This window comes from Ptiloglossa arizonensis, chromosome 3, assembly GCF_051014685.1.
Source record: "Ptiloglossa arizonensis isolate GNS036 chromosome 3, iyPtiAriz1_principal, whole genome shotgun sequence".
Lineage (NCBI taxonomy): Eukaryota > Metazoa > Arthropoda > Insecta > Hymenoptera > Colletidae > Ptiloglossa > Ptiloglossa arizonensis.
Window position 1 is genome coordinate 4,917,411 of NC_135050.1, and position 12,339 is coordinate 4,929,749.

General features: G+C 31.8%; 1 protein-coding gene and 1 long non-coding RNA gene across 18 annotated transcripts in view; both read left to right on the plus strand.

Moving 5' to 3' along the window:
- Positions 1-12,339, plus strand: part of Tomosyn (syntaxin-binding protein tomosyn) — a 170,650-nt gene that overhangs the window by 89,942 nt on the left and 68,369 nt on the right. For all 17 annotated transcript variants that reach the window (XM_076305992.1, XM_076305995.1, XM_076305980.1 and 14 more), the window contains 2 exons: positions 7,177-7,240; positions 10,705-10,909. In XM_076305992.1, coding sequence (XP_076162107.1) covers positions 7,177-7,240; positions 10,705-10,909 — 269 coding nt within the window. The remainder of the gene's footprint in view (positions 1-7,176; positions 7,241-10,704; positions 10,910-12,339) is intronic.
- LOC143144866 (uncharacterized) lies at positions 3,907-4,511 on the plus strand. The gene is made up of 2 exons (XR_012991548.1): positions 3,907-4,104; positions 4,176-4,511. It is a non-coding gene; the product is annotated as an uncharacterized LOC143144866 (long non-coding RNA).

Below are 12,339 nucleotides of genomic sequence, written 5' to 3' on the forward strand. Positions count from 1 at the left end.
AATCATGTGTCGCAGGTGTGTTTCATCGATATTTTATTTGAAAATCCCGTTCCAGAGAGCAACAATACCAATGTGATAGACAGTGACAGTGACAATGCAGGACCATCAATGTTTATACGTCTTTCAATAAGAAGTACAGCTAAAACATATTCTACTTGTACTTTTGGTTGTAAAAGTGTTGATGAACGAGATCTGTGTTGTATTAAAAAAGATATAAGAACTGAAATTTTAATCCATTATCGTGTTATTATTCACAATGACTTTAGATGATATAAACGACACATCAAAGACGGTAAAATCAAGTCGAAAAACATTTTCGTCTTTCGAGGAAGCTTCCAACATGAAGTGACAAACTGGTCGACGAATTAATATCCTCATTTTTTTGAGCATAAATATACTAATATATTTATTATATTAATATATTATTATAAAACCTTACAAAGATGTTGAAGAAATCTACTCCGTTCAAAACCCGAATAGCTTGAAGCAAGAATTGAAGCAAGAATAAAACATTACTTTACCAGGAGTTTATAAAAAATTTAACCATAAAAACAGTGAAATAATGTCAGATCAAGAACTATTCAGCAAAAGAAGGCACAGTCTGGAAAACTCTTATTGCATTTTGATCATCGCCCGATTGTAAAGGAATAAATCTTTAAAAATGTATCTATATTTATTAATCTCAAAAATAATGGGTAATACACATCCGTGTCATAAATTCGGCTTCATTGAAGGTTATAGTAGTCTGTAATAGACTATAGATGTACACGGTGCTCGTGTATCGCCTATTAAGATATTAAATATCTGTATTTTTAATACTCGTGTACACGGATTATAAATGCACATATACGTCGATATTTAAGTGTGTATACGGGTGTGTACACACACATTTTAGTATATTTATGTTCCGATTAATCAATTGGCATAAGCGCGCCAAGTGTAAGTATGTAAATATGTTATGCGTAATACAAGATACACGTGTAATATAGAAATACACGAGTGCTCATGTATTAAAAATTACACGGTTTAAAGTTCGGAGTTGATAATTAGACGCGTACACGTGTATTTAAGTATACGTTAAATAAGGATCTCTAGTAGGAAGGTTGAACGTATAATGCCTGGTTGGGAAAACAAATTGTTGTTAAGTAGTTATTAAGGATTTTAAAATGAAAGAGAAGAGATGTACGAGTCTATTATCGATAAAATAAAGAAGAGTTTACTGTGAAAGTAAATAGATCGTGTTCAAGTTTTATTATCATATTTTCCTTATCATTCCCATTGATTTATAACACGTGCATTGGTTGATTCTTGTTGATATGTCGCGCGTGCGGATCACATGTCGCTAGAAAGAAGCATAGGGTATAATTGAATAATGTCATAAGTGCTGATCGTCGTAAAGCGAAGCACGCCTCTATAGTATTTCGTTCAACAAATTAAGTTGACCTGATATCTGATTTGACTAAATTGACTTTATGTCTCTTTTACACCTTCAGCTACAAAAAATGATCTTATAGAAACAAGATTTTTGTATTTCAAACTGCATACACTATAGATATACTGTATACAATAATTGAATAGTGGTGTTCGAAAATTTAGTTTTAATAATTATAACTTCGCTACCCATTCGGATTTGGGAGATCTCTTGATTCTAAAGTATAGAATACATCTATAACTTTTGACGTTACTATTCAATCTCCTAATACGTAATACGTTTCGATGCACGAAATGAATTATTTTTATGTTAGAAAATTAATAAACACCATTATCATATTTACAAATGGTAAGCTTTCTAAAGAAAGAAATTTGCAGACATAACGTTTTCGTCAGACGATGAAATTCAACTCGCAGGTGAACTTTGTTACTTTCGGGTATTTGTCGCTGAAAGTAGGTAAATGAAGGTTTAAGTCTCTGGAGATCTCTCTGCCAGGCTTCGTTGAAAGTTTCTTGCGAACTGAACAATCACCATGTGTTAATTGGTAAAGTTAGGTCATTTATTCATCCATCTTTATGGATGGAAGCGACATGTATACCGGTTTACGCTCTTTATCGTTATAGTGTTCGAACGAAGAGTGAGAGAAAGAGGCGCGGAGACGACGGAGACAGTGACAAAAGCTGCGTAGGTTTGCCCATTAATGACTTTGAAGGTCAATATTTTTTCATCTTATTGTATTGATGTACTTCGGACAAGTTTCCAGTTGTACTGCTGAAACTGCTGTGCGAGGAATTGACGTGGGCGACTCTTTTAGCAGAAATGACATGCAGCTTATCTGCAGTATTTCGAACGGTCTTTATGATCAAGTCCGCCAATCATTATCATGTAATCCGTGGTTTTTCATTTGTTATGCAAAACGGAATTGTCATTTATAGTTATGCGGTATGTCATTTATTAACCATGTTTCTCCATTTGCCTCCGTGCTGTCTATAGGACCTCGCGATATTGGTAACCCCGACTAAGTAAATTCGCTCGAAAAAATGTTATTCGCAAGTGAACATCAACTGAAGTAAACCCGACGACACTACGAAATGCTTTCCAACGAATCGAACGAATGCTCTGATGACGATGATCTGGACACTTTCATTGACATTGGGGAGGAGAGTGCAACTGCCATTAATCTAAAAGTCTCAATGAGTCTTTGGTTCATTGTGTGAGGATGTCAACTGCTGCTCGCACCGAGGTCGGGAAACGACATCCTTAGTGATGACAGTGGACGACGACCAATCAACCAACCATCAACACATGATGGACTCTAGAATCGATTTCTGCTATCTAATAGACACGGATGTTAAAATCTCCGTTTTGCTTAGATCGTTTTGATACACTGTAAACCTCTCCGAAGGATCACGTAATCCTTATACGTTACCAACGACACATCCACTAAGACATAGAGCGTATTACCCATACTGTCAATCTAAAGCTTGGACGCGAATGTTGTTGAGAGTTCTGTTTGGTCAGTTTACAACGCCCCACGATGAGCATAGACTTCCTCAAACACAGGAAACTGGTTGTAAAACCAAGGAATCTCTGCAGCAGGATCCTTGGTAAGAAAACTAGATTTCACTGCATCGAGTGTTTGATATGTCACACGAGGTAACGTCTATCGTGACATATTTGTGGAGTTTCCAAAAATGACATCGTCCAGATTCAACACCATGCACATAAAATGTAACATCTAGTACCATATGTTACCAGAGGACTCACGCTGGTGGTTGTCCTCAAAAGATGGCTGGACCAAAGAACCTAGCAGCCGTTGAAAAGCCACTTTACGTCTAAAAATAAGTTGTTAGCGAATAACCAACATCCTCAACGGCAAACGCTACAATGACGGATAGGTTTCCGCTACCGCAATCACGATATCATCAATAAACTAAATAGCATTAACATTTTCTCTGTAATGGATTTTGTATGTGCATGCTACCAGAGTGCAGAATGAAACATTCTGAACACAATGACAATCGCATCGTTTGGTTCGGTTGAGAACCAACCATTATTGAGATGCTTACAATAATGACCGAGTTGGGAAAGACTATGTTATGCTAAATGAGCTAATTCTCGTGAAATGTCATATCGATGACTCCACACATAGGTGGAGTAGGTGCACCCATAAACAAACGACATCATCGAAGAGTGGCTTTGCACCTTCAAAGCAGCATTGACCGTGCTAAAAAAATAGGCAGTTTTCTCACATTTGTGAAAAAGAAATGCTGGAAGGATTGAAAAATTCAGTTTCAATTTTTTGATCAATTAATTTGCACGAATTTTATATTAAAACATAAAAACCCTGGATACGGTGTTGCTGTGTTTGAGAATCGCAATATATAATAGATAGAGTAGTATTTATCTACATTGACCTTGGCGTGCTCGAGCCTCTATCATTTCCGTAAGTAAACGCAACAACTTTGCCCGACGGTGCACCATAGAACACATTATTCAAGTTTAAAAACTCGTGTTCACACGTGTGATTAGAATATGATGCAAGAAGGAAATTACTCGGAACGTCCTGCAAGAACTCATTCAAATTTATTGTTTGACGATGGAACAAGATGTTTACGATTCAAATCGACCAGTTGAAACCCGCGTCCTTCAAGGACTGAAAACATGATCAAGTAAATTGCAAGAACACCTTCGGGTTGGCAAAGATTCTACTCGTTTATCTATTTTACATCCTCTCTTTCAGCGTTGCGGTAGGTTTCCGTTATCTTTCGTGGTATGGTGGTGTCGATGTCATAATAACGTATCAGCAATTGCCAATACTTTCCACGCCGGTGAAACAGTCCATCCACCATTTTGTAAAAATAAACAAGGGACCTGCTGGTTCGTGCTATTTTTCCCTAAGGAAACATACGGTCAGAGAAATTGAGAAACAAAGACGGAACAAGGAAGGAGGACAGGAAGTACATCGCAGAAGTAGAGATGCCTCTCTGGGGCCTAATGTGTCCCTTTAATTATTACAAAAAGATGAATATATATTTTATAACTGTACAGTACATAAAATACGAAAATATAATCCTTTAGGAACTACGTATATTAATCTTAGTCGTATTCTCAATCCTGTTGCGTCTATGTCGCGTTGTTGTAGTAATGCTATCCAGCGTTTCAACTGCGTGACAACTGTAGTACTTGCACGAGATGATTACATTTGGTGTTATGCAGGGCCTTCTGACACGGTTAGAGTGTATGTAAATTTGTTCCGAATGCGCTTGAAGAATTGTCCTCTAAACGAACAGAACTCCTCATAACTCCAGACGCAATTTCTTCGCGCGCGTACTACAGAAATTTCTGCAAAACAGAAGAGTATGCATTTGGAATGTCGTATCCCCCTCAATTGCAGAGTGTGGAGCTCAGATATTTAGTTTTAAAAATATTGCTGGCCCTGTTCGTTAAAACTTTTAACGAGGACTACCTTCGTATCACTCGAGGCTAATCAAGATCTAAATAAAGTGTCATCTATTAGTCACTCTACCGTCTTGTCTCACAAACGTGCTACTAATACATCTTTAGTCATCCCTGCAGCAGCTTTGACCTACTAGACCAGACGTGCACTGACGTCACCAGAAGCCGAACTACTAGCTTGGCTGTGTTTACACTGTCGTGACGTAATCCACAGGCAGTCTCGAGAAGCAGTTCTTTTTCTTTATGGTATCCCTCAGAACTATATATCTGAGTTCCACTCTCAGAGATACAGTTGAATTGGCAGAGATGGTTACGCGACAATACGAAAGACATAAGTTGCGATTACGCGAGGACAGTGCCGTATCTGAAAAGAGATTGCCTGTAGCATGTGTGGGTGCAGAGCCTAGAATATAGTCTCCCGCTTGTAGCATGTTCCCTGCAGTGCAGGGATGTTAAATTAAATAATAGCTGCTGAAAACTTTCGTATAGGTTCTTGATGATCCAAGAAGGATGGTAAATAATGTCCTTCCTATGAAAGCAACTCCTATATATAACGTCAAAGAAATATCGAAAAATTTTAATCCTACACGATTAAAATAATGTGTGAATCTAAAGCAAATATGCCTGAAAGTTTGTGTCCATGCCTGGTATTTGAAAACATATTGAACTTTAAAAATTTAGTAAACTAATAGTGCGTCTTAATTATTAGAAATAAGAATTAGTATTGCAATTTAGTATTTTGCGGATTTAGTCTTGTACTAGTTTCGCATAACTAGTTTTGCAGGTACGATTCTTTTACTCGGCACACTTCTTTTTATTAGAATGTTCTCATATTTTAATTATAGATTCTATAATAATTAATGTTATTCGTCGTGTTACAGGGTTCTTTTTAAAGATATTATGTATTATTTACCTATAAAGATATTACTAAAATGTTCTATAACAGACAATAAGACATAACATACAACAAACGCATGGTTTATATACTAGTACATTATTAAAGAATGATTTCTTGTTGAAATTGTTAGAAGAGATTTGGTAATAAAAATAATGATACTTATAATGGAACTGTTGTAGTAAACAATAGGTATAAGAGTGTTTTCCAAAAGATTGGTTCCAAATTTCGTATTGTATGAAAGGATTTATTAAAATTTATAAACTCATTTTTTCCGATAAGCAAATAATGTAATTTACATTTCAGAATATTTTAAGGAATAAATTCATTAATACTAAATCTTACAACTAATATATTTTATAATTCTCTTACAGTAAGTAATATATTTAGTATACTTTAATATGTCAATATGTCTGAATCTTACTCATTTATTCTGCTCATGATTTTACTTCTGAATTAAATGAATATGGCCTTGATGGGTATGAATACAATGCTGTTGAAAGTCCGGGATCCTCTGGTTCGTTTGTTTCCTTTTCCACAATGTTAAATTCACAATTTTTTTAGGGTGACACTTACACTACGTCTAATAATGCGTGACGCACAAGCACAGCTTTCATTGTATTTAGTGCTTTTGTTTTAATTTCTTGTTGAAGTATACATTTAGCATTGATACTGTTTCCATGTACTAGCTGCGCCACAATGAGTGTTACAATTGAAAATAGGGTGATTCTATATGTTAAAATAAATATTTAAAGCGTAGGATAAATTTTGTTTTCTATCAGAACTTGTTTTTATAAAGTTACAAATCTAACTGTAAATAAACTGTTTGTGTTTGTATATAAGAACATCGACAAAGTCTTGACCAGATTTATAAATGTTCACGTATACAAACATAGATAGATTTGTTTACTGATAGATATGTAAAATCGAAACTTAATATAGACGAAATTTAGTGTATTCGACGAATTTTTAAAATCAGTTATTTCGAGAACGAAACCTTGTTCAAAAAATTATATTGTACGTTTTCGATTTAATTTTGGATATAGAATCACTTCTTCTTTCTTCTCTCACTCATTGTAGGACACTACACATACGAAAACGTAATGATGGCTAAATAAAATAGAGAATTGCTAAACGTGAACGGTTTCAGAAAGAATATGCGAATATCGCATGACAAAGATAATTCATAATAGAACTCTGTTGTTTGGATAAAAATTGATTAACGTAAAGTGAAGAGTATAAAATAATATTATCTTAAAACATAAACGCAAATATTTTTATATGTATATCTATATAGATATACGTACACAAACACAATAATCATAGTCACTCATCACACCAAGGACATACACACACACACAGATATTATATATGTATATATATTTTTCAGATCTAGAAAGACCCATCCTGGTGCTGTAGTACACTTGAGTGATAACCCTTTAGATTTGAGCAAGGTACGCGTGTTTTTGAGTACATTTTATTTTGCATTATTCTCCATCCTTTCCATGACGTCATATCTTTAATTCTTGAAAATTCTGTCGACATAATGAAATAAAATCATGATATGTTAGGATATTTTCAACGTTCATTTTAAGATGTTTTATTAATATTTCTTAACGTATTTATATTGTAACAAGAATCAGAAGTGTGTGCTTGCATGTTGTGTGTGTGCATGTGTGCATGTTATTATAGTCGTACAAAAGAATTTCATGGAGTTATTTCTTTATAACAAAATCGCATCATTTGGTTTATTACTATACATAAACACATTTTTTACGCGGTTAAAAAATAATAGAATTATTTAATTTAAAAACTATGTATGCCATCTAAAAAAGGTATTTACTATTCGATTAATAATGTACAAATTTTACATTATTTTGGTAAAATTAATTTCTAAAATTAATTAATTAATTTTACTAATTTTTAATTTAATTTGATAATAGAAAAATATTAATTTGTTACGTACAGGATTATTTATCACGGTATCGGTCTTGTAGTCTAACATAAAAGATAACTCGTAAATACTTCTGACAATTGGTGAATGAACAAAAGCTTCTTTTTCTTGTTTTTTCTTTTTAATGCGTGGGTGGCTTTATTGGGTGTTATAATTGTATTCGTAAATTTACAAATAACGTTATGTCTTGTATATTTAGTGCATCTTCTGTTTCGTTCTCTTTCTTTGTTTTTCTAAGTCATATTACATTTATATCGATTTAATAAATAGCGATGTTGTATTAGTCTCGATATTTATTAGAAAATTCATGAAAATATATCTTGCAATCATAATCACTCATCTTTTAATACATTTCACACAAATATATCATTAATATAATTGTATTGGTGTACGGTATACGCATTTATACATATATACATATACCGAATGTTGTATCAGAATTGAGGGTGCAAATGCAATAAAAATCAGTCGACCTTAGGTCTCTGATACAGTTAATGCATTTTGTTTATTTACTGTTAGATTGGAAATTGCAGTTTCTTCAGTATATTGCAATGAATAATGTTTCATTGTACACGCACACATATTAAATATTACTATATTAAGGAACATAAATATGAAACAATATTGTAAGAAAAGTCGAAGGTATTTATTTTTTTTTGTGAATTGAACAGATCGAGGATTTCTGTAAAATTTGAATCGGTTACTTTTAGGAAGAATTGAATTATTAAAATCATATTCTGAGGAAAATATCATTTATACAAGTAAAAATTTTGACATATGAAGTAACCGTAAATGTGTTTAATTATTATTACCGATGTTTAAAATTTAGCATTCTTTGTTGTTTAACAAATATTTACATACAATGGTGTAATAAATTATTTTAATTTTAAGTTAGCATAAAAAGTATGTTATATATATAAAAGCATGTTATATATATATATATATATATATATATATATATATATATATATATATAAAGTATGTTATATATAACATGCTTTTATATATATAACATACTTTTTATGCTTACACATACACTTATTTATATATATTCTTTACAATAACAATAAAATATAATATAATAAAGTGAAGATAAATTTTCTAGCACATTTAATTTTAATATTACTAAACATAATTAATTTTTTATAAATACTTATTTGTATATAAATCCCATAATGTATCGATCATAAATGTGTGATTGATACACGATAGTTGAAAATCAAAGTTTGTTTGTAATTATAAAATGAATACTTCTATTTGTTATCAGAGAAAAAATTCATATGTCAAATTTATTATAGTATACACAAACAACGATTTTAAAATAAAAGGTTTAATACTTCATTATATCTCGATCTCTCGAATTATTTATAGAGACTGTTTTCTAAGAGGTAAAAATTAAATTGTCAAAGAGTGTGTGATTAAGAAAACAGGCATTATTCTTTACCATATCTGTATCCAATTTGCTGATAGAATCAAAATAAAAGCTTTATTTAGACTGATATGAAAGTATCGTATAAAAATGGGCCGGTGCCATTTATATAGCGTGTTTCAGAATGAAATGTAAATTTTGAAAGGATATAATTTTGTTCGTGTTAATGTTTTAAATATTTATTTCTAATACACAGAGTACAGTAAATATTGATTCATGGGAAATTATTTCTGAAAGATTATATCATCAAGATGGCATTCCTCACTGATATTTTTCCAAGCTATCTCTGACGTTGTAAAAAACTAACCATCGACTGTTTCGATTCCATTTTAAAAATTATCCTTCGACTGACAAAATGTAGTAGTTTCAAATTCTCTTATTCACTGTTTAATTATATTCACACTTGAGGATTGATTAGTTTTAAGAATCTTGTAAACTTGATAAACAGCAGACACGCAAAGAACATACTGTTCTTGAATAAATATCTATATTATTACCTAATTAAAATTTCAGTAATCACTCGATTGAATGCTGGAGCCTCCGCTTTTCCTGGAACAATAGTTTCCGTATTATTTAGCAAAATAAAAAAGACATTCTATTCTAAAACACCCTATATTTTCAATTTCTTGTCATACATCTTGCATATGTGTTTACCGGGATGCACCCGCATATAATGTAGTATTGGCACGTCCTGTCATTTATGTTGATACTCGCATATAGTGTGTCTGAGTATTGTATACTTCAATGTTGGAAATAATGCATCATTTTACTTTTCTTAGCTGAAATTTGGTGTTTAATTTCGGTAAACTTCTTGGAAATTGGAAAATACTTGAGATTAATTTTTGTATTCAGCAATCTGCACAATTTGATACTGATATATTTATTATTATTAACTAATATTGGATTCTTTACAAGCAGAAATTAGTATTGTACGATGCATTATACGGTGAAATACAATTGTCCCTTCAATCTTCTGTTATTGTATAGAAATTTATACATTCATAACGGTTACTATGCACATAACGTAAAAGTTGATAAAGTATCGATTACACTTTTTTCAAAAATGAAATCAGATCATGCATAAAAGATCATCTACATATTCAGTATTTCTTGTAAAACTTGTCACTACAATTTTTTCGATATTTCATTTCTTCAAGTCATTGTTATGCATGTTAATAACAAACATACACGTTCTAGTAAGTTCCCTGGAAGTCCTCAGTTTATTGGAAATTCATTTATCTTTCATATTACGATTCATAATTACATAAGTGTTTCAAATAAATGATCGATCAGTATCACTTAAAATAGACCTTTAAAAATTGTAAGAACCACTCTGCACCACATTTTCATACTTGTTATTGTTGTGTGTACGTAACTTGTATTATAATTTTACAATAAAATATAGAAATGTATTGCGAGGTAACATTTTATTACAGACATTCATGTGTAATTTTTTCCTTAGTATAGATATTTAGGAAACAAATACCGTACCGATTAAGATATTTGACCTTCATATTTTTGAATTCTGTTTTCAGATGCTGATAGGATACGAATCGGGTCAAATAGTTTTTTGGGATTTAAAAACGAAAAACGCAGATTACAGATGCCAAAGTGACGTACCATTAAAATCGATAACGTGGCATCATGAGGGTAAACAATTTATGTGTAGTCACACTGATGGTTCTCTGTCAACATGGACGGTGCGTCAATTGAAAGCAACAAATATTACGCACCCCCACGGTAAAAAAATCATTTTTTAATACGTATTTACAACAGTGTTTGGTAATGTCACATTTTTCACTTCGTCTACAAAGTTTTCAATAAATGTCATAACAATAGTTGAAACAACAGTTTGCGGAAATTAATAATTAAACATTATTGATAATTTCGTTCACGGTATGTTTACGATTTACTCAATTAGTATACTAATATAGAGCTTTGCATTACAGTTCAATCTCAATCATTTGCAGTTCATATTTGGAATATACAATGTTTAAATGATTACATTTTTGTGCGAAGGAAAATAATTTATTATAGAACATTCTATGATAAGAAACGAAGCAGAGAAGACTTTAAAAGAAAATGAATAATTAATTAATTAATAATTAACGAAGAATAGAAACATGAACATATGAATCGATAATTATATACAATGTTTGCTCCTCTAGATGACACTGTTTGGATAATCAAAGATTGAATTACGTAAATGCGAATAAATGGCATTTTTATTATCCGAATAACCAAACACTCAGTAAAACAATGTTCAGATAATTGAAATTTTATTATAGAATTTTTCTTAAGTTAACCCTTTGGGCTGGATTATGAAAATAATACATAGTATACTATTTGAAGTAAGAACATAGCAAAGACTAAACCAATGTCCACCATTGTACAGTGTACGAAAAAAACATTGATTCAACTCCATATAAAACATCGACAATATGTATACAGAATACTATTAGATACTAACGTAGCTTTTATATGATATACGTGGTGTTAACGAAAATGCAAAATCTTTTTTTAGGAACATTCCTCAAGCAAATAGGGAGTGTTAAAAAAGGGGCTTTGCGATTTTCAGGGTAGATAGTATTTTTCTAATGAAGGAAAAATGTAATAAATATGAGTTGGAAAATTAATATTCTCGGAATTATAAACAATTTCCTGTTTCGTTTGAAGTAAACGACTTATTCGCTTCTGCTAGTCAATCGTAATATAAAAACACCAAATCACCTTATTATTTCTTCTATTGATGTATACAGAAGATTTTCCACTATTTTTATATACTCTTTGTACCTTCGTATAAAAGAATTTCAAACTTTTTAAAAAAACCTCTGACTCGTTTCCATTATTTGACAGACATTTTCTAATCGCTCGTGTAGTTCACTTATATTATTTATCGGTGAAGAGTATCTACATTGTACTTCTAAGAAATCTTCATAGATGAAAACTAAGAAAAGTTAAATTAGGTAATCACGATGGCCATAGGAATGATTCACAACGTCCAATTCATCTTTCATATAAATTTCGATTCAAATATTGTCGAACGCTGACAAGTAACACTATTTAACTGATGATAACATCGCACAGATTTTGTTATAGACATCGAAAATATGTAACACAAAGATCACGAATTTGCAAATTAAAATACTACCAAAAGCTGGCTCGAGAGA